General features: G+C 36.5%; 1 protein-coding gene and 1 non-coding gene across 9 annotated transcripts in view; both read left to right on the plus strand.

Moving 5' to 3' along the window:
* TMEM87A (transmembrane protein 87A) overlaps nt 1–24,292 on the plus strand; it is a 62,299-nt gene that overhangs the window by 12,002 nt on the left and 26,005 nt on the right. For all 8 annotated transcript variants that reach the window (XM_037834211.1, XM_037834212.1, XM_037834213.1 and 5 more), the window contains one exon: nt 19,699–19,816. In XM_037834211.1, coding sequence (XP_037690139.1) covers nt 19,699–19,816 — 118 coding nt within the window. The remainder of the gene's footprint in view (nt 1–19,698; nt 19,817–24,292) is intronic.
* On the plus strand, nt 20,161–20,264 carry LOC119533565. Its single transcript, XR_005216690.1, has one exon. It is a non-coding gene; the product is annotated as a U6 spliceosomal RNA (small nuclear RNA).

A 24,292-nucleotide genomic window follows, 5' to 3' on the forward strand; every position in this document is an offset into this window, starting at 1 on the left:
CAATAAACATGTATTGATTTTGAAATTATCTCTCTCTCCTTCAATAAATGTTATTTGTAAACAGGAAGAGACTTATTAAAAGAACCTTCAACTCCACCTAAAAATATTTTGTGTTTAAATATAATTGGGACAAAGTTTGTAAAACTGAAATAAGGTTGAAGCCTATGCTTTAAATCTTCACAAATACACATTATATGGATGTTTATTTCACTTTCTAATTCATAATAATGTATTCCTCAAAACTTTGCCAGTTAAAAATATAAAAGAAGAAAGGTAGGGAGGATGATAATTTTATTCTACAAGTTATCCATGTTGGGTCATGCTTTTTAGAAAATGATCAAAGTTTTTAATTGTCTAACAGCTTTATTAAGATATAATACATATGTCATAAATTTTACCCTTTTGAAATGTACAATTGAGATCAGTTTTTATCTTACTTATGCTGTCATGTTGCTAACCAGTGAAACATGTTAAAAGTCTACTGTGTATGTTGTGTGTAGTGTCACCACATCCATTACCACAACATTTCCATCATTCCAGTAAAGGAACCCTGTTTATTTAGAGCTTTTTGTTGTTGGGTTGAAGGATTTCTTTAAAAAACAAAAACAAAAAAAACCTTATTGGCTGTAAAATGTACAATTGAGTGGTTTTTAGTATGTTCATAGAGTTGTGCAACCACCACCACTAATTCCAGAACGTTTTCATCACACCCCCAAAAAATCTTTTTACTCATTAGCCATCACTCCCTATTCCTCTCTTACCCCAGCCACTGGCAATTACTGATCTACTTTGTATCTCTATGGATTTGCCTGTTCTGGACATTTCATATAAAAGGAATTGTATACTGTGTGGCCTTTTGTATGGCTTAATTTACTTAGCATAACGTTTTCCAGGTTCATCCATGTTGTAGCATGCATTAGTACTTCATTCCTTTTTATGGCTGAATATTATTTCTTTGCACAGATATATCCCATATTGTTTATCCATTTATCAGTCTTTTGAGTTGTTTCCTCTTTTTTGGCTATTATGAAAGTGCTGCTGTGAACATTCAAGTTTTGTGTCGATACATGTTTTCACTTCTCTTGGGTGTATACTTAGGAGGGGAATTGCTGGGTTATAGGGTAGCTCTGTTTTTAACTTTTTGAGAACCTGCCAGACTTTCACAGCAGCTTCACCAATGTTTTGTTCCCACCAGCCAAGTATGAGTGTTCCAGTTTTCTCCACATCCTCATCAACACTTATTTTCTATTTTTTTTTAATGATAGCCATCTTAGTGGGAGTGAAGTGGTATCTCATTTGGCTATGATTTGCATTTCCCTAATGACTGATGATGTTGAGCATCTTTTCATGTGCTTGTTGGCCATTTGTATATCATCCTTGAAGAACTTTCTGTTCAGATCTCTTGCCTGGTTTTTAATTGGGTTGCTTGTCTTTTTGTTGTTGAGTTGTAAAACTTTTTAATATGTTCTGGATACTGGATCCTTATCAAATACTTGATTTGCAAATATTTTCTCCCATTCTGTGAGGGTTTTTTTTTTTTTTTTCCTACTTTCTTTTTACTTTCCTTTGCAGAAAAATTTTAAATTTTGATGAAGTCAAATTGATCTAATTTTTATTTTATTGCTTGTGCTTCTTTATCTAAAAAAACCATTGCTTAATCCAAGGTCTCGAAGATATTTACCTCTAGGTTTTCTTCTAAGAGTTTTATTGTTTTAGTTCTTAGATTTAGGTCATTGATCGTTTTGAATTAATTTGGTATATGGTCTGAAGTATGAGTCCAGCTTCGTCTTTTTCATGTGGATATCCAGTTTTCCCAGCACCATTTTTGTTGAAGAATATTCTTTTCCCATTGAATGGATTTAGTACCATTGTCAAAATCAATTGAATGTAAATGTGAATGTTTCTTGATTCTCACTTCTCAATTTCTTGATTCTCAGTTCTATTCCGTTGATCTTTATATCTATCCCTGTACCAGTACCACCACACTGTCTGGTTGTAGGTTTGTAGTAAGTTTTGAAATTGGGAGATTTATGTCCTCCAAATATTGTGGCTATTCTGGGTCCCTTGCATTCTATAAGAATTTTAGAATTACCTTATCAATTTCTGCAAAGAAAGTCAGTTGGGATTTTGATAGGGATTATGTAGAATCTATAGATCAGTTTTGGGGAGTTACTGCCATTTTAACAATACCAAGTGTTTCCAAACCATGAACATGGAATGTCTTTCCATTTATTTCAACCTTTGTTAATTTTTTTCAACTATGTGTTTATAGTTTTCAGTATAAAAGTCTGTCACCTTATTTGTATTATTTCTCAGTATTTTATATTTTTCTATACTAAGTGTAATAATCCTTTTTTCCAAGTATATAGAAATGCAGTTGATTTTTGTACTTTGATCTTGTGTCCTGCAGCATTGCTGAACTCATTATACTAATAGTTCGTGTGTGTGTGTGTGTGTGTGTGTGTGTGTGTGTGTGTGTGTGTATGTGTTTTTAGGAGTTTTTAGGAATTTGTACATACATCATCAACTGTGAAGAGAGGTAGTTTTACTTCTTTTTTTCCAATTTGGATGCCTTTTATTTCTTACTTGCATAATTGCCCTGTCTAGAAGCTTCAGTGAAAAATTGAATAGAAGTGGCAGTAGTGGACAGCCTTGTCTTGTTCCTAATCTTAGGGCAAAATCATCTAATTTTTTACCATTAAGAATGATGTTATTTGTATATTTACCTAAAGGGTGTTGAATTTGGTCAAATGTTTTTTCATTTATTGAGATGATCATGTGCATATCTCTGAACTCTCAATTCTATTCCATTGGTCTCTACTTGTGCCAGTACCATGCCTTTTTGAGCACTATATCTTTGTAATATGCTTTAAAGTCAGGAAGTGTGAGGCCTCCAACATCAATCTTCTTTTCCAAGATGGTTTTGACTATTTGGGACCCTTTACCCTTCCAAGTAAATTTCATGATTGGCTTTTCCTTTTCTGCAAAGAAGGGTGTTGGAATGTTGATTGGGGTTGTGTTGTATCTGTAAACCATTTTGGGTAGAATTGACATCTTGACAATATTTAATCTTCCAATCCATGAGTATGAATGTCCTTCCATTTATTTAGATCTTCTTTTAATTCATTTAGCAAAGTTTTGTTCTTTTCCATGTATAAGTCCATTACATCCTTGGTTAAATTTATTCCTAGATATTTGATTCTTTTAGCTGCTATTGTAAATGGAAATGCTTATAGTTTAGGGACCCTTATGGTAATGCTTCCCCTGATAACCTGTGCTCTAAGAGTCAATTCTTAGAGGTTGCACATTATAGTTAGTCCGTATTAGTGTGGTATTATTATGTTTGTCTTTTCGTTTCTGGCTTATTTCACTCAAAATGCTGTCCTGGAGATCCATTCACCTAGTTGCATGCCTTATAACATCATTCTTTCTTGCAGTCGCTCAATATTCTATTGTATGTATACACCACAGTTCACCATTTTATTTGTCAGTTGATGTACCCTTTAGCCATCTTCATCCACGGCAGAACGTGAATACTGCTGCCATAAGGTGTGTATGCTTGGAAGTTCTTGAGCACCTTGGATGTGTAGATTTATGTTTTGTATCAAACTTCGGAATTTTTCAGCCATTATTTCTTCCAATATTCTTTCTGCCCTTTTCTCTTTCTTATTTCCTCTGAGACACTCTGATTATGCTTATGTTGGTATCCTGAATGGTCTTGAGGCTCTTGTTAATTTTTCTTCATCATTTTATATTTTCTTCCTCAGATTGGATAATCTCAATGAGCCTCTCTTAAAGTTTGCTGATTCTTTCTGCTGCTTGTTCACATATGCTGTTGAGTTTTTCTAGTTAATTTTTTTTTTTTAAGAAATTTTATTTTGAAATAAATTCAAACTTACAGAAACAGTTGCAAAAACAGTTCAAACCCGATACATAGAACCCCGGCATATCCCGACCCCCCTCCCCTGATATCCCAATCCACCATCTTTAACATCCTGTCCCACCACCATTTCTTTCTTTCCCTCCCTCTCTTCCTCTCTCCCTCCCTCCCTATCTATCATCCATCATCTATTGCTCTGTCTTCTCAACATATGAGAGCAAGCTGCACACATCTTTGAACAAACACTACAATTCACATATACCTTTCCCATGGACAAGAACATTCTTTTATGCAATCCCATTAAGCGCAGCTAAGAATTTAAGAAATTCAACATTGATACAAAGCTTACAGTCTATATTTCCTTTATGTCCCATCTATGTCCCTTTGACCCTCCTCTCCTCCATCCTCAGATCCCATCCAGGATCATCCTTGGCATTTAATTGTCATCTATTTAGACTTTTTTTTTTCCTTTTTTTCCAGTTGTGGAAACATACATACAGCCTAAATCTTCCCATTCCACCCCCTCCCTTGCATTCCATTAGTGGAATTAATCACATTTAAAATGTTACAGTGCTATCACATTCCCACCGTCCATTTCTAAAAGTTTCCTTTCACCCCTAACAGAAACCCTACACTCATTTCTTAACTCCTCATTGCCCCTTCCCCCACTTCTCAGAACCCCTACTCTACTTTTCATCTCTATGGTCATATTCTCTGATACTTTCTTTGTGTTTACTGTGGGGCTTAAATTTAACATCTTAAATCTGTAACAGTCTTGTTTTTCTTTGATACCATCTTAACTTCAATATGACACGCACTATGTTCCTTTACTCCCTCATTCCCCCACCTTTATGTAGTTCTTGTCAAAAATTACATATTTTACATTGAGTTCAAAACCACTGATTAATCATTAGAGTTTATGTATTTTAGATCCTGTAGGAAGTAAATAGTAAATCAAAAATACGGTAGTATTGGTATTTATATTTACCATGTGTTCTTTACTGGTTATCTTTATTTCTTCATGTAGTTTCAGTCAGTTGTTCAGTGTCCTTTCCTTTCAGTCTTCTCAGCTCCCTTTAACTTTTCTTATAGGACTGATCTACTGGTGATGAAGTCCCTCAGCTTTTGATTATCCGGGAATGTTTTCATCTCCCCTTAATTTTTACCCTCTAGGTGTTTGTGATTTCTCCAAGTCTCTGATGGTTATTGACTTCTATTTGTATTCCATTGTGGTCAGAGAATGTGCTTTGAACAAATTCATTTTTTTTTTTTTCTAATTTATTGAGGCTTTTTTTTTTTTATGTCCCAGCATATGGTCCATTCTGGAGAAAGATCCGTGATCACTAGAGAAGAATGTGTGTTCCAGTGACCTGGGATGTAATGTTCTATATATGTCTGTTAAAATTCTCTATATCTCTCTCTCCTTTCTTTGTTTTTCTGTCAGTAGGGCTCCCTTTAGTATCTGAAGTAGAGCAGGTCTTTTATTAGCAAAATCTCTCAGCATTTGTTTGTCTGTGAAAAATTTAAGCTCTCCCTCAAATCTGAAGAAGAGTTTTGCTGGATAAAGTATTCTTGGTTGGAAATGTTTCTCTCTCAGAATTTTAAATATGTCATGCCACTGCCTTCTCAACTCCATGGTGGCCACTGAGTAGTCACAACTTAGTGTTATGTTGTTTCCTTTGTATGTGGTGAATTGCTTTTCTCTTGCTGCTCTCAGAACTTGCTCCTTCTCTTCAGTATTTGACAGTGTGATCAGAATATGTCTTGGAGTGGGTTTATTTGGATTTATTCTATTTGGAGTTCACTGGGCATTTATGCTTTGTGTACTTATATTGTGTAGAAGGTTTGGGAAGTTTTCCCCAACAATTTCTTTGAATACTCTTTCTAGAACTTTACCCTTTTCTTCCCCTTCTGGGACCCCAATGAGTCTCACATTTGGACATTTTATTTTATCTATTGTATCCCTGAGATCCATTTCAATTTTTTTGATTTTTTTCCCCATTCTTTCTTTTGTTCTGTCATTTTCTGTTCTGTGGTCCTTGAGGATGCTGAGTTGTTGTTCAGCTTTCTCTAATCTTGTATTGTGAGTGTCCAGAGTCTTTAATTTGGCCTACAGTTGCTTTAATTTCCATAAGATCTTCTATTTTTTTATTTACTCTTGAACTTTCTGTTTTGTGCTCTTCTAGGGTCTATTTATGTCCTTTATATCCTGTGCCATGCTCTTCTTCATGTCTTTTATATCCTGTGCCATGCTCTTGTTGCCTGTCTGTAGTTCTTTGATTAATTGTGCCAAATACTGTGTGTCTTCTGATCTTTTGATTTGGATGTTTGGATTTGGGTTCTCCATATTGTCTGGTTTTATCATATGCTTTAAGATTTCTGTTGTTTTTGGCCTCTTGGCATTTGCTTTACTTGATCCCTAATTTATCGGAACTGCAGCTTGGTTTCTCTAACTAACCAGCAGATGGCGTCTGTGAGTCACCTAATCCCCTCAAGTCAGTTCTTCCCCACTTTGTCTTTGTGGTTTGTGGGGGTCTGTTTCTTGTTGGGTCTAATTGGTGCACCAAGTTTGAGTGTGTTGTTAGTGCTGTCCACCCGGAATGTGGGGCATATGGCTGGGTGGTTAGGGAGGAAGGGCAGCTTTAATAATCAAACCTCCCAGGTGTCCCCGGAGATTTAAGGCTGTTGCAGGAGCCTAAGCCTTCATTTCAATCTTTCCACAGATTGTCTCTGCCCTGACCCACAAGTCCTTGGTATTCGCGTAGGGTCCCTGGGGTTTCTGAGCGGGTTCCCCTTCGCAGCTGTGCTCTTCCAGGACCTCTGCTGAGGGAGGGCTGTGCCACGTCACAAGTCCACGTCAGCCTCCCGGGAAGCCCTGGGTCGCCGGGCCATGCAGGGGCATTCCTATCCCGCTTCAAAGATGGTTGAATGGGACGTGTTAACTTCCCCCTTTTCGCACAGTTCCGCCCTCCCAGTTCCGGGACAATCAGCTGTGGGTGCACTAAAGGCCACTGTACATGGCCGATATTGTGGCGTGTGTGCAGTGCTGCGGGAAAGGCTCCCTGTCGCACTGGGTTTCTTGGTGCGGCTCTGGGCTGTGGGTCTGGCCTGGGCAGGAGCATCCCTTGCCTGCTGGGGGAATGGCTGCAAGGAATGTGTTTTTTTTCTCCTTTTGGCTCCCCTCTGCTCCCCTGGTATCGAGACAATCAGCAGCGGATGCAGGAAGGGGTATCCTCCACGCCAGACACTGAGGCATTAGCCCAGCCCACTCCCGTCGTGCTTCAGTGTGCGGCTCTCCCCGTCATATCTGCAGCCCCTCCCGGGCTTTTTCTTTTTTGTTTTTTAAAGAACTAGTCCGTCTCCAAATGCCAGCCTGCTGTTTCCACACACCACAGCGTGGCCGCCGGACTTTCAGCCAGCTTACTCACTCGTTTCAGAATGCAGACTCCTGGTTTCACTGAATGCACGTTCCCTGTGGATTTAGCAGACCTTGTCTGGCTTGTGCTATGCTGGAAGTGGTGTTGTGGGTCACTTTCTGGTTTTTATCTAGTGTTTTTCTCAGAGGTGTTTTTTTGCCCTGTCTTGCCTAGCTGCCATATCAGGTTCTCCCTTCTAGTTAATTTTTATTTTCAGTTGTCTTACTTTTCAACTCCAGAATTTCTGTCGACTGCTGTATATTCTGTGTATGGGCCACATTTTCTTTTTTCTTTGAATACCTTGTCATTTTTTGTTGATATCTGTGCATTTAAAATAATAAAATATGGCAACTATGGAAATAGCATTCCCCAATTCCGAGGGTTTTTTTGTTGCTGTTTGTTGGTGTTGTTCCTGTTTGTTTAATGAAATTTTATTGGAATAATTCTCTAAAATCTGTACTCTTTGCCAAGTGCAGCTGCTAAAGTCCTTCCTCAGTTTGCTTAGAAATGCTACTGATTGCACAGAGATTTCCTCAAATGACTTTTAACCAGTAAGTCTTCCAGCTTTTGCTGCAGGGCTCTATGTGTGTCCTGCGGCCCTCCTTCAAAACACCTGAGGCTCTATTTTGCCTTTACTTTCTGCTTTCACAGAGCCTCAAACCAGTCTCAGTTGAGTGATTAAGACCTATTCAGGTCTGTGCTGGGCATGTGCACAGCCCTGGGCATGTGTATATATTCCTGCACTATATGAATGTCCTTTTATATTTCCAGGAATATTTTGGAGCTATTCAGAGCCCCTATGGATATACCATTCTCCAATTTTTGATTTTAAGTTTTGGGCCCACTTCTTGACAGTCCCAACACTGCCTGAAGCACCTGTGATATTTAACAATTGCCACTAATTTTTTTCATCAAATGCTTTAAGGATTGGATTGTTTATACAGAGTAAACTGAGTTAGATCAAATAAAGACAGGCAGTGAGAATGGAGCTTCTCAGCCATCTGCCAGATACCTCTGGCAGTTGAGCTTTTTGGTAGCTACAAACCTGTTCTGTATTTTCCAGTGGCTGCCAAGCTGCTGGTTTTTACAGCTTTCATAGTTGTGAGGCCACTGACTTCAAAGAACTTGGGTGAAGAGGATGGTATTAGGGTAAGCTAAAACAACATAAGCCTGCTTTTCTTGCCAAAATTCGGCTGCTGTCCTTAAATAACTTCTGTATTGTTACAAGCTTTTAGTTAATTTCAATAGTTTGTAAAAAAGTTCATTGACAGTTTTTGCCAGTGTTCTTTTTGCCTTTATGAATAAGTTGAGGGAACATTCCAAATGACTTTTAACCAGTAAGTCTTCCACCTTTTGCTGCAGGGCTCTACGTTTGTCCTGTGGCCAGAACATTCCAAAAATGTTCCCACTCCCGCTACCTGATTTTAGTTTTACGGCATTTTAACTGGAAAATGAGTTAGGCACGGAGTGTTCATTAATTTTTCTTCTGGGAAAAAAAACTAAAATAAATACAAGATTTCCATTGGCTGTTTTCTTATTAAAATACACAAAAGATTATATAAGATAAAAAGAAGAAAATAGTCGTCCATAGTACTACCACACTGAATTACTATATTTTCTAGTGTTTTATCTATGTGCATATTTAAAAATGGGTATCCTACAGTACTTATAATCTTGCCACCTTTATTTTTTAAACTTAGCAGTATAACATGGGCATCTTTCTAGTTCAGTAAAATGTTGTATTGCTCCATTATTCAAATGTCTGTATAGTAGTTTTTCTACAAGCACATTGTAATTTGTTAACAAACTCTATTTGCATGTTTCATTGTCTTGCACTTTTAAAGCAGTGAATATTCTTGTAACTACAATTGTTTTTAAGTATTTTTTTATTTCAAAAGAATTCCATGCTAGTTAGAATTTTCCATTCTGTATCATAAAAGTAAAAATCCTTTGTTATTTTATTTTCTAGCAGTTTGGTTTGATAACACAGACCACATGCATATTAACCAAGATGGGTTCGTATTATGCATACTGTTGTGTAATTTTTTCCTTTTATTTAACAAAATGTTTTTTTCCAAATTGGTACATAGAACACGACCTCACCTTTTCATGGTTGCATAGTATTCCATTTTATCATGATTTTTATAATAAAAATCCCATTTGATAAATATTTTAGTTCCCACATGTTAACTGTTACGCATAATGTCATATTCATAATGTCTAGTTGTAGCTTAAAAGTCTTTTTCCTGTGACTTGTTGAATTGCTCTTCAGAAAAGTTGTTGCATATTATGGTCCCAAGACAGGGAGAGTGACTGTCTTTCTTCACCAATAGTGGCTGCTATTGTTTAAAACAGATTTTATACAATTTGTCAAATAAAAGTAACAACATGTTCTTATACGTTATAATTTTTAAAAGTTTTGGTGACACTGAACATTCATTTATATCAATTTTGTCTGGTTGTATTTGTGCTTTATTCTCTTCTATTCTGGGCATAATATACTTTTAAGTTTTACTCAAAGCTTGACTCCAGTTTCTAGTGCTCAAAGCTGACTGAAAGATGAACCTGTGGAATATTACAACTAATACTTAGAAATATTTAGTTAGATTGTAGTCGAAAGAAGTCAAAAGAATTATCTGTCCTTGGTCTTTTGTTTCTGAATATTTGGCCTAAAAGGAGAATTGCTTGTAATCCTATTTAAAGGATACCCAGAAGTTCGTTTCCCTTACTCCATTTTTTAAAGCTCTTATAAAATATATAAATATGAGGAGAAAAGGTCTTCTCACTGTCGCTTTCCTGAAGAAAAGTTGATAAAAGAGAAAGCTTTTACTCATTTGTTTAACTCAGTTTTCTAATTCAATTTAAGCAGTATTATGCTGTGTTTATCATCATGATCTTGACACAGGAGTGCTTAATCAAAAATATAAGCTAAATGTATTGGGAATAAAACCACCTTTGTAGTGTATCCTTCTAACTGAATTACCTATAAAGCTTGAATTTTCTCACCCTACTAAATGCTGATGGGGTTAGAAAAAGTTCTCTTGAAGGGAAGTTACAATTTTTGCCTCAATTATCATGGAGACAGAGTGTAAATAACTCATAGTTAATACCATGATAAATATACCTTGCATAATATTCTGTTTTATCATTATTTTTATTAGAAAATCCTAAGTGATATAAATTTGAATTCAATATGCATTTTAAATATCAGTGCCAAGATAAATAATATCAAGTTTGGCAGTTAAAAGCACAAGCTTTGGAGGGAGAAACTAAGATCGCGGCTAGGTGAGACAGGGCAAAAAAAACACCTCCGTGAAAAACACTAGATAAAAACCAGAAAGTGACCCAGAATACCGGTTACAGCGATGCACCAGCTGGACGAGATCTGCTAGTTCCACAGGGGCTGTATACTTGGTGAAACTGGGAGTCTGCATTCTGAAACGAGTGAGTAAGCTGGCTGGAAGACCCGCAGCCGTGTAGCAGTCTGGGGAAGCCAGGGTTTGGCATTTGGAGACCAACTGGCTCTTTAAAAAAAAAAAAAAAAAAAAAAAAGGGAAAAACCCAGGTGCAGCTGCGATAGTGGGAACCACGCAGTAAAACACAACAAGAGGGGGCTGGGCCGGCCTCTTGGTATCTGGCCTGGAAGATAGCCCACTGCAGGTACTCTTGAGGCCAGGGGAATGGAGAGGAGAGCCGGAAGCAGAAAGAAACCCCGCGGCTAGCAGCTGGCTCCCCGGAGGGCTGGATAAACTCCTGCTCATGGCTGTGCCCACAGCCCAGAGCCTCGCCAGTTGTCCCGGAGCTGGGAAGGAGGAACTGTGCGAGGAGAGGGGTGTTGAGACGCCCCATTTGGCCATCTTTGCATCAGGCTGAAAGCGTCCCTGCATGGCCCGGTGGCCCGGGGCCTCCCATAAGGGATGGCGTGCACTGGTGACGTAGCACGGCATTCCGTCCGCAGAGGTACTGGAGGATTGCAGCTGAGCAGGGGACCCGCTTGGAGAACCCAGGGACACTATGCCAAGTCCAGTGGTTTGTGGGACAGCGAGAAAGAGGGTCTGGGGCTGAAATGAAATGAAGGCTTAGACTCTTGCGGTGGCCTTGAATCTCTGGGTACCTGGGGGATTTGAATATTAAAGCTGCCTCCGTGGCCACCCGTACACATGCCCCACATTCAGGAAGGTTGAGAACTGACTTGAGGGGTATAGGTGACTCACAGACGCCATCTGCTGATTAGTTAGAGAAAGTGTACGCCACCAAACTGTGTTTCTGAAAAACTAGATAGGTAATTTTTTTACAACTTGAAAGAACCCTATCAAGCAAAGCAAATGCCAAGAGGCCAAAAACAACAGAAAATCTCAATGCATATGATAAAACCAGACGATATGGAGAATCCAACTCCAAGCACACAAATCAAGGTATCAGAAGAGACACAGTACCTTGCACTATTAATCAAAGAACTACAATCGAGGAACAAAAACATGGCAGAGGATTTAAAGGACATCAAGAAGACCATGGCCTAGGATATAAGTGACATAAAGAAGACATTGCAAGAGTAAATAAAAAAATAGAAGATCTTATGGAAGTAAAAGAAACTGTTGGCCAAATTAAAAGGACTCCGGATATTCACAATACAAGACTAGAGGAAGCTGAACAACATCTCAGTGTCCTAGAAGTCCACAGAACAGAAAATGAAAGAACAAAAGGAAGAATGGAGAAAAAAATCGAAAAAATCGAAATGGATCTCAGGGATACGATAGATAAAATAAAACATCCAAACTTAAGACTCATTGGTGTCCCAGAAGGGGAACAGAAGGGTAAAGGTTTAGAAAGAGTATTCAAAGAAATTGTTGGGGAAAACTTCCCAAACCTTCTACACAATATAAATACACAAAGCATAAATGCCCGGCGAACTCCAAATAGAATAAATCCAAATAAACCCACTCTGAGACATATTCTGATCACACTGTCAAATACTGAAGAGAAGGAGCAAGTTCTGAAAGCAGCAAGAGAAAAGCAATTCACCACATACAAAGGAAACAACATAAGACTAAGTTGTGACTACTCAGTGGCCACCATGGAGTTGAGAAGGCAGTGGCATGACATATTTAAAATTCTGAGAGAGAAAAATTTCCAACCAAGAATACTTTATCCAGCAAAACTCTCCTTCAGATTTGAGGGAGAGCTTAAATTTTTCACAAACACATGCTGAGAGACTTTGCCAATTAAAGACCTGCCCTACTTCAGATTCTAAAGGGAGCCCTACAGACAGAGAAACAAAGAAAGGAAAAAGAGATATAGAGAATTTTAACAGACATATATAGTACCTTACATCACCAGGACACTCATTTTTCTCTAGTGATCACGGATCTTTCTCCAGAAGGGACCATAAGCTGGGACATAAAACAAGCCTCAAGAAATTAAAAAAAAAAAAAATTGAATTTACTCAAAGCACATTCTCCAACCACAATGGAATACAAATAGAAGTCAATAATTTTTGAATTGTAACTCCACTATTTACTTCCTACGTGAGATAAAATACACAAACTCTAATGACAAATCAGTGGTTTTGAACTCAATGTAAAATATGTAATTTTAGACAACTATATAAAGGTAGGGCAATGGAGGAGTATAGGAGCATATTTTATGTGTCCTATTGAAGTGAAGGTGGTATCAAAGAAAAACAAGATTGTTATGGATTTAGGAGGTTAATTTTAAGCCGCACAGTAAACACAAAGAAATTATCAGAGAATATAACCATAGAGATGAAAAGTAGATTTTGGGTTAAGAGAAATGGGGGAAGGGGCAGTGGGGATTTAAGAAATGAGTGTAGGGTTGCTGTTTGAAGTGAAGGGAAATTTCTAGTAATGGATAGTGGGAAAGAGCATTACAACATTCTAAATGTGATTAATCCCACTAATGGAAGGCTAGGGAGGGGGCGGAATGGGAAGATTTAGGCTGTATATATGTTTCCACAACTGAAAAAAAAAAAATCTAAATTGATGACAATTGAATGCCAAGGATGAACTTGGATGGTATTGGAGGATAGAGGACAGGTGGCTCAAAGGGACACAGTTGAGACATAAGGAAAAGGAAATATAGAATGTAAGCTTTGTATCATTGTTGAATCTCCTGTACTTCTTAGCTGCGCTTAATGGGATTGCATAAAAGAATATTCTTGTTCATGGGAAGTGTATATGTGAATTGTAGTGTATGTTCAAGGATGTGTGCAGCTAGCTCTCATATGTTGAGAAGACAGAGCAATAGATGATGGATGATAGGGAGGGAAAGAAATAGCAATGTGACAGCATGTTAAAGTTGGTGGATTGAGCTATTGGGGGAGAGGGCTTAGGGTTTGATGGAATTCTGTGTATGGGATTAGTATTGTTTTTGCAACTGTTCCTATAACTTTCAATTTATTTCAAAACAAAACAAACAAACAAAAAAAAACCCACAAACTTTGGAGTCAGATGCCCCAGATTCAAAATTTAACTTCACATCTTCCTATTTCTCTTGGAAAACTTACTTATTTTCTCATGCCTTGGATTCTTGCACTGTAAAACAGAACTAATAGGAGTGATGTCACTGAAAATGGTGCAGTAGCAAAATCCATGGCTTCATTCTTCCACAAAAGCAGTTAATGAGCTGGCAAAAACCATCAGACTCAACTGTTGCAGATCTCTGGAATCTTGTCAGGACTGAGGGGTAAGAGCTGGGACAACAATAGACAGACCAAAAAACCTGAGAAGGAAGAAATTGGGAAAAGAAATATGTGGGAAAATAAGGGCTTTTAAAGTTCCTTCATATACTAGGGAATTGAGAAGGCCATGCACATGGCCAGGGCTGGATGCATGTTTAGAAAAGTCCTAAAAAGACCATAAGCTTTTGCCTCTGGTTGACCTTTGGGCCCACGCAAGCAGGAAGTGAGAGATAATTCAGAGTTGTAAATGGCCTGGCTAAGTGCTGAAGGAGTGCTCCAACACAGAACCAGTTTTCATACTGGCTGGGAGAGCCTTATTTTCTTTTTTGGCTTTAGGAGTTTAAGGAGCTCTTTTATTAAAACACTAGCTGACAGTTAAGCTAATGGACTACACAATTCAGTGGACACACACAAGAAAAAATATCTGATTTTACAAAAATAATTTAGGAAAGTCACTAAACTAGAAAACAACCCACAGTAAGTAACAACAAACCCTGGAGAAAGGGGAGAATCTGATTTCCACAGTTGACACATTGTAATACTCAAAATGTTCAGTTTTCAACAAAAAATTATAAGGAATGCAAAGAATCAACAAAGTACAGTCCATTGACAGGAAAAAAAAAAAAATACTGCTCCCAAGAAAGCCCAGGCATTGAACTTATTAGACAAAAATGATAAATCACTCATGTTAAATATGCCACTGAGCTATAAGAAGCAATGACCAAAGAATAAATGAAATCAGAGTTCTCTGTTTCATCACATAGAGATGTTATAAAAAGAAACTGTTTCAGTTTGCTAAAGCTGTTGGAATGCAGTATACCAGAAATGGGTTGGCTTTTACAATGGGGCTTTATTAGCTACAAATCTACAGTTCTAAGGCCTTGAAAATATCCAAATTAAGGAATCAACAGGACGATAGCTTCTCTGAAGAAAGGTTGCTGGTTTCTGGGACATTTCTGTCACGTGGGAAGCCACATGGCCGGTCTGCTGATCTTTCTGGACCAGGTTTCATTGCCTTCAGCTCCTATTTCCAGTGGTTTCCTCCCTGAACTTCTGTGGGACCTCTTTTAGCTTCTCGGGGGCTTTTCTTTATGAACTTGTCTTAATTTTATTTCTTAGCTTCTGTATGTGTTTTGTCCTCTTATGAAGGGCTCCAGCAACAGAATGAAGACCCACCCTGAATGTGGTGGGTAACGTCTCAATTGAAATAACCTAATCAAAAGGTTCCACTCACAATAGATGTATACCCACAGTAACTGATTAAAAGAACATGGGCTTTTCTGGGGTACATAATAGCTTCAGACCACCACAGAAACCAAACAAATTCTGGAGCCCAGCAAGTACAGTAATTGAAATGAAAAATTAACCAAAGGGGTTCAGCAGCAGATTTGATAAGACAAAAGAAAGAATAGGCACTTGATTTTAGGTCAATTTTGATTGTCCAGTCTGAGAAGCAGAATGAAGAAGAATGAAGTGAGCATAAGAGACCTGTGAGACACCTTCAGGCATACCAACATATGCATAATTGGAGTCCCAAATGGCGAGAAGAGAAAGAAAGGATTAGAAAGAATATTTGAAAAATTCCCAAATTTGATGCAAAACATTAATGTGCACATCCTAGAAGCCCAGCAAACTCTAAATAGGATAGTCTGAAAAGATGCATTACTAGACACATCTTAGTAAAAATGTCAGATTCCAAAGAAAGAGAATCTTGAAAGCGGCATGAAAAAAATCAGTTGATCATATGGAAGGGATCCTCAGTAAGAGTAACCATTGATTTCTCTTCAGAATCCATGGAGGCCAGAAGGGACTTGGATGACAGTTTTAAAGTGCTGAAAGAAAAACTGTAAACCAAGAATTCTATATTCAGCAAAAAACTGTCCTTCAAGAATGAGGGAGAAATTAAGACATTCCCAGTAAACAAAAGCTGAGGGAGTCCATTGCCAATAGACTTGCCATACTAGAAATGCTGAAGAGAGTCTTTCAGGTGGAAATGAGTGTTCACTAGAGAGTAACTCAAAGCTAAATGAAGAAGTAAAGAACAACCATAAGGTAGATACATAGCAAAGTATAAAGTTTTTGCATTTTTGTTTGTAGCTTTCTTCCTATGATTTAAAAGAGATATGCATAAAACAATATTATAATATATTTTTTTGACAGGAAGTGTAAAAAGATGTAATATGGGGCAACAACAGCATAAAAGGGGGAGCAGAACTGTAAAACAACAGAATTTTTTTATGCTTATTGAAACTATGTTGGTATCAATCCAAATTTGATTGTTATAAAGTTAAGTTAATTGCAACCCAAGAGATAATCCACTAAAAATAATCTTGTAGATAATATACAGATAAGGAAATAACAGGGCAACAAAATAGAATACTAGAAAAAAAATCAGTTACTCAGAAATTCAATTAGGGCAGTAGTGGAAGTATTGAGGAACAAAAAAGATGTGACGTGTATATAGAACACTAATGGCATATAGCAAAAGTCTTTCCTTATCAGTAATTAACTTAAATGCAAATGGAACAAAGTTGCCAATTGAAAGACAGATTGGCAGAATGGATTTTAAAAATTGATCCATGTATATGCTATTGAAGTCACTTGTAGGTTGAAAGTGAAAAGATGAAAAAGATATTCCATGGAAATAGTAACTAAAGAGAAAAGGTATAGCTATACTAATATCAAAGTGACTTTAAGTCAAAAATTGTTACAAGAGACAAAGAAGGACATTTTCTAATGATGAAAGGGTCACTCTGTCAAGAAGATATTAACAATTACAAACATGTACATATCTAACAACAGAGCCTGAAAATACAACAGGAAAGAGGAACAGAATTGAGGGGAGAAATAAGACAGTTTTACAATAAAATTTGGAGTTTTTAATACTCCACATTCAGTAATGGGTAGAACAACTAGACAGATTAAAAAAAAAAAAAAAAAAAAAGCCTTGAACAGCACCAACTAGACATCACAGACATACATCAAATATTCCACCCAACAACAACGGAATACACATTCTACTTAAATGTGCATTGAACAATCTCCAGGATAGACCACATATTAAGCCACAAAACAAGTCTCAGTGCATTCAAAAAGATTGAAATTATGCAAATTATCTGCTCTGACTATAATGCAATGAAACTAAATAACAGAGAACTAGAAAATTCCCAGATATGTGAAAATTGACAACACATTTTTAAACAACCAAGACCAAAGAAGTTAGAAGTGACATTCGAAAATACTCTGAGATGAATGAAAATGAAAACACAACATAAAACTTATAGTATGCAAGGAAAGCAGTGCTGAGAGGGAAATTCTAAAAAGAAGAAATGTCCCAAACCAAATTCTTAAGGAACTGGACAAAGAAAAGCAGGCTACACCCAAAACTAGCAGAAGGAAATAAATAATAAATATTAGAGAAGAGACATATGAAAAAGAAAATTGAAAAACTATAGAGAATCAATGCAACAAAAAATTGGTTCTTTAAATAGATCAACAAAATTGGCAAACGTTTAGCTAGAATGACCAAAACAAAAGAGAAAAGACTCAGATGACTAAAATCAGAACTCTACGTGTGGATATTACTACAGACCTTACAGAACCAAACAGGATTATAAGAATACTGTGAATGCTTGTACATCAGTAAATTAGGAAATCTAGATGAAGTGGAGAAATTCCTGGAAAATTGCAAACTACCAAACCTTACTCTAGAAGAAATAGAAAATCTCAACAGCCCTACAAGAAAAGAGATTGAATCAGTGATCAAAAAGCTCCCAACAAAGAAAAGCCAGGACCAGATGTCTTCAATGGTGAATTCTACCAAACATTTAAAGAATTAACGACTTAGAGCCAGGTATCTGAAACCAGATAAAGACATTACAAGAAAAGAAAATTAGGTTTCAATATACCTCATGAATATAGATACAGAAATCCTCAACAAAATATTACAAATCAAATCAAGCAGCATATTAAGAGAATTATGCATCATAACCAACTGGGATTTATCACAGGGATGCAAGGGTGAATAATAGAATGAAGCATGAAAACCACACCATCCTCTCAATAGATGCAGAAAAGCATTTGATAAAAGCCAACACTCTTGCATGATAAAAAACAATCAACAAACTAGGAATAGAAGGGAACCTCTTCAACCTGATGAAGGGCATGCCATTTACATTCTTTTCTTACTAAGGTAAACTAAAAAATGTGTAGCTGAAGTATTGTTTCATCTACTTAGTTTGACACTTTGGATTTGTATCGTGGGAAAATGAATTTAGAACAGTTAGTCTTTTCTTCGGTTGTTGAATCTTTTGAGATTTGGCAAAAGGTATGGCTCTCCAGGATAATTTATAAATGTGCAAAATTTGGTATCCACTTTGAGGGATTTCATAGATCATTGTAGCTGATTTAGTTTCCTAGGTTGCTTAAAGCAAATGCTATGAAATGGTTTGGCTTGAACAAAGGGAATTTATTAGCTTACAGTTTTGAAGCTGAGAAAATGCCCAAATAAAGGCATCATCAAAGTGATGCTTTTTTTCCAAAGACTGGCTGCCAGCAATCCTTGGCTCCTCTGCCACATGACATGGCACGATAGTGATGTCTGCTGTTTTCTTGCTTCTCTTCTGGGTTTCGTTGATTTCAGCTTCTTGCTTCCATGGCCTTCTCTTTGTCTGAATTTCATTCTGCTTATAAAGGGCTCCAGTAATAGGAATAAGACCCATCCTGAATGAGGTGGGTCACACCTTAGTAGCCTCCTCAAAAGGTCCTACTTACAATGGGTTTATACTCACAGGAACGGATTAGATTTAAGAACATATTTTTTGGGGATACATACAGCTTCAAACCACCACAGTAGTTTATCCAGAAATCCCTACATAAATGCTTCTCCTTTTAAGAGCAGAAGATAAGTTGCAAGTTTTAAGTCAGTAGTACTTCCTTTGAGTCATTAGGAAGAAGACACCAATTGTTTTCTAGGTACCTTTCCTTTCTCTTTGTATCTTAGTCTTGTGGTTGTGAAGGTCAGTAGTCCATCCCTAGCGTGTATGGCAACAGATCCTTTGAAGGGCTTTTGCTAGAGCTATGCATAAGCTTACTGACCTTGAGAGATCAAATTCTTCCAGAGTAGCCAGTTCTATCAACATGGAGGGTGTTAACTTGACTTTCTTAACTTTATGGGACAGTGACTCTTGCTTTACACATATACTAACCCAGGACTAAATTTTGGATGTACATGTAAGACCTTGTCAGCAGAAATTCTGTTAGTTTTGGGGAGGGCGTTGAGCAAAGGGAATTAGATTCAGGAATTGATGTTCATAATTCCTGTTTATTGATGTCATTATGGATTTTCTCCTTAGTTTGTTCAGGACATCTGTATAAAATATAACCTGATATCCTGAATGGTTTAGCTAAACACAACTTTGACTTAATGGATTTAGTTGGGTTTTTCCCAATAATAAATATAGTAAAATGTATGTTTTTGTGTTAAACAAGATATGAAATGTCTTGGCCTTCAGTAATTTATCATCTAACCTACTTTATTATATATATGAGATTTCTGTTTTGTTGTGTATACTGTTTTAATGGATGAAAGTGAAGAAATCTACCATGTTACAGGAGATTTCTAGAGCAAAGTTTTCATATTGTATTATTAACCTGTGTTCTAAATTCTTAAGACTTGAAGGTTTGATCTCTTTTTTCCTCTCTAGGCAATGCATGAACCATTGAAAACTTGGCAAGATGCACCATACATTTTTATTGTACATATTGGTATTTCATCTTCAAAGGAATCATCAAAGGAAAATTCACGAAGTAATCTTTTTACCAGTAAGTTCAGTTTGTTTCATTTAAACATCTGTGTTGTTATAATCTAGTTGTGTCATGGGTAATGGGTAGTGTAAAATTGCTTTTAGAGAGGGAATAACTTATTATGAATATTAGTTGTGAAGTGGTGAAAATGAGGGAGAGGAATTAACATTTTTTTTCTGTACCTAGTATATACCAGGCACAGTCCTAGGCATTTCACATATGCTTTCTACTAATGTATTCCACACACTAGATTTTGTTTTCCTTCATTTGATCTCCTGGACTTTTTTTTTTTTTTTTCTTTTTTAAAAATTAGGATCATCTTCCCAGTATTCTGAACTAGGCTTCTCAAAACCTAGTGAATTGTGCTTGCTTTCTTAGCACATATACTAAAATTGGAATGATGCAGAGAAGATTAGCAGGGAGAATGTGGTTACCAAGTCAAAATTTAGTAATTTGTATTGTTTTTGTTTTTTTTATTAGAGCATTTGTTGGTTTACAGAAGAATCATGCAGAAAATAGACAGTTAAAACTTAAAATTTTAAAATTATTTAACTTTCTTAATTTTTTAATGTCTCGAATTTTTTTTAGCTTCTCCTTTCCACCATTTCTAACCAGTTCATGAAGTCATCACAATCATCTCTTACCTGGATTTTTGCAATAACTTTTAAACTGGTCTTATTTTCTGTGGTATCTTTTTCGTTTTTCCTTCTTTGCAGTTTCCTTTCCTCCCATGGTTTCCCATGTACAGTATTGCCTAGAAACGGTGGTGGCAGCCATTGTTATCTTTTCCCTGACTTTACTGGCAATATTGGTATTATTTCTTCACTAAGTATGATGTTTGCTATACTTTTTTCAAAATATTCTTTATTTGATTAAAGATATTCCTTTCTATTTCTAATTTTCTAAGAGTAATTGAATTGCCTTTTTATTATTAAAAATGAGTGCAGTTTTATCAAATGCTTCAGTTGTATCAGTTATAGCAATTCAAATAATCATGTAGATTTTCTCACTTAATCTGTAAATTTGGCACATTGTATTAATTTGTTTTCTTATGCTAACTATCCTTGAATTTCTGGAATACCACTACTTGGCTTTGACGTACAAAAACACATCCTCACTCACACTCATATACATACATACACATTCCTGGATTCTATTTTTCTAGTATTTTATTTAGAGTTTTTTAGTCTCTGTTCCAAAGTGTGATAGGCCTATAATTTTCTTTTTTCATGCATCCAGGTTTTGCTAGTGTTGTCTAATGAAATGAGGAGTGTCTTCTCTTTTTGTATTCTTTGGAACAGTTTATGTGAGATATGAAGACTATCCATTCCTTGAATGTTTAGTAGAACTCACCTGTAATACTGTTTGGGGGTCAGGGGGGTGTTTTGTACTGTTTTGTTTTGTACTGTTTTGTTTCCATGCAGATTTTAAGCATTTGATTTATTTTTGTTAGTAATAATAAGTGTACTTAGGTTTTCCAGGTGTCTTTGAATCAAAAAATGTTTATTTTTTTTGAGAAATTTTTCATGTCATCCAAGATATAAAATTTATTAACATTTCAAACTTTTTGGTTTAATTTTTAAAAATCTGTATCTGTAGCCTTTTTCATTCTTAATATTGCTTTTTTGTCTTCTCTTTTTGATTTGCTAAAGCTTTCTAGAATTTTGTTTTATGTTTAATCTTAATGAACCAGCTTTTGTTTTTGTTAATTTTCCCCGCTGTTTCTTTGTCTATTTCAATTAACTTCTACTTTTATCTCCATTATTTCTTTGCTTAAAGTTTATTAAGTTTCCTGTTATGTTTAAACTTTTGTTTTTTGTGGTTTCTTGCTTTGAATGCTTGACTTCCAATCCAGAAAAGGGTCTTATAATACCTCATAGGATATGGGGGCGTGTAGCAGATCTAGGCCAACCAGTGTGTGGCCTGGCACAATTTGTCATCTCGAAACTATCTGTGTCTTCCTGTCTATGTAGGCCCATTGCTTTCTATTGATTAATAGTCCCAGGTAGCATTTGCCAGCATTTTTTTTTCTTATTGTTCCCAACCTTTCATGGATCAGGATGGAACATAAGCCCTGCTCCATTCCAGCCCTATGTTAGCCTCTTTATTCATCCACCCTGGCTCTGGTCCCCTTTTCTTGGATTCATACTGGTTTCAGTGACCCTACAGGAACTGAACTCCCAAACACCACACCCTACTTTTGGGCTCAGAGTCCAACATGACCATAGATACAGTTTTATGCACTGCTCGGTTTCTGTTCAGCAGTGATTCATGGAGATGTTAATCTTGGCTTTGAGTTTAGGTCCTTTTGGTTTTTCTTATTGGTGTTTAATCCCATCTGTTGTTTGGAGCTGGCGGGGGTGGGGGTGGGGGTACATTAAAGCATGGAATTAACTATTTACACCATCTGAAAGCCCTAAAATTATTTTTCTAAAACAGCTTTATCATCTTACTTCCCTTCATTAAAACCTTTGAAGGCTAACATTGCCTGTAAAATGTCCACATTCTGCAACAAAGCTTATAAAACTCTTTACAACCTGACCAAGTTTGCCTATTGCTGCCTTGTGTCAGGACATCACTGTATGTTACCGTGGACAGTCTTGGATTACACGTTCTTTATTTTATTATTATTTTGTAATGCATTTTTAAATTGTGAACTTTAACAGATGTACCTAACAGTGATAACTTTCAAAATACGATGTAACAAGTAGTTAGAAAGCAAGTTTAAAAGAATGTCATGGGTCACAGTTCCATAACTTCAGTTATTGCCATTATTGTAAAATATAACATACATACAGAAAGGTGTTAACTTTTGATGTACAGCTCAACAAGCAGTTATGAGTTGCCATTCCACAGTTTCAGTTCTTTCCTTATTATGCAATATAGGATATATGTAGAAAGGTGAAGACTTTCAAAGCACAATTAAACGAGTAGCTGTAGAGCAAATTTCAAAGCATGTTATGGGTTACAGTTCTACCATGCATTTACCTCCTTCCAGCTATTCCAACACCCCAGCATCTAAATATATATATATATTTATTTATATAACTTTATATGAAGTTTCAGTATTCATAGACCTTTGTTAATCTTACCTTGTTTGTTGCTGCCCCTTCCTCTGAATCTCTTTCTCCATCTTCAGGGATGTCTAGGCAGTGAGCACCCTAACTTGTTCATATTGAAAGGGATTGTCGACAGAATGCATCTGATTGTTGTTCTTAAAGAGGCTGTTGCCTCTGGATTTTAGGACTTGTCTGGCATAGGAGCACTCTGGTGGACTTAACTTTCTGAGAGATAAAACTTAGTGAATGAATCTTTTACTTGCTCTTTACATGTTCTTTTATTATGCCATGTACTTTCACACCTGTCTTTGTTTATGTTATTTCTTCTGCCTGGAAAGCTTTTTACTTTTTCCTGGAAAATGCATACTCATCTTCTGGGTCTGGCACAGAGGGACAGTTCTCTGTTGCTTTCCAATTCCCTATTAGATGGTAATCCCCTAGAGAGCAGAAAACATCTTATTCATCCTTTTATCTCCTGTGTTTTCCATAGAGCCTCTTACATAGTTAAAGTGTATGATATATTTTATGATCAGGCAGAAGTTGGAAAATTTTTTCTCAAAGGGTGAGATAGTAAATATTTTCTTTATGGCAGCTAGTCAACTATGCCACTGTAGTACAAAGGCAGCCATAGACAGTATATAAATGAATGGGTGTGCCTTTTTACAAAAAAAGTTTTGTAAATTTTATTCACAAAAACAGGTAGAGGCCCTACTTCACACCTTATACAAAAATCAGCCTAGAATGGACGAGAGACCTAATTATTAGATCAGAACTATCATACTCCTAGAAGAAAATGTTAGGGAAGCATCTTCAGTACCTTGTGTTAGGCAGTGGTTTTTTAGACTTTACACCCAAAGCACAAGCAGCAAAAGAAAAAGTAGATAAATGGGACTTCATCAAATTAAAAACTTTTGTGCCTTAACGGACTTTATCATGAAAGTAAAATGACAACCTACACAATGGAAGAAAATATTTGGAAACCACATATCTGATAAAGGTTTAATATTCAGAATATATAAATAAATCCTTCAACTTAACAAAAAGACAAACAACACATTTAAAAATGGGCAAAAGACTTGAATAGACATATCTCCAAAGAAGATAAAGAGATGACAAGAAAGCACATGAAAAGATGCTCAACATCATTAGCCATCAGGGAAATGCAAATCAAAACCATAATGAAGTTACCATTTCACACCCGCTAGAATGGCTGCTATTAAAAAAAAAAAATGAAATAACAAGTGTTGGAGAGGATGTGGAGAAATGGGAATACTCATTCATTGTTGGTGGCAGTGTAAAATGGTGGAAGCAACAACGATGGAAGACAGTTTGGCAGTTCCTCGTAAACCTAAGTATAGAACTACCATATGACTCGGCAATCCCACTACTAGGTATATACCCAAAATAATTGAAAACGGGTTTCAACAGATATTTT

This window comes from Choloepus didactylus, chromosome 4, assembly GCF_015220235.1.
Source record: "Choloepus didactylus isolate mChoDid1 chromosome 4, mChoDid1.pri, whole genome shotgun sequence".
Lineage (NCBI taxonomy): Eukaryota > Metazoa > Chordata > Mammalia > Pilosa > Megalonychidae > Choloepus > Choloepus didactylus.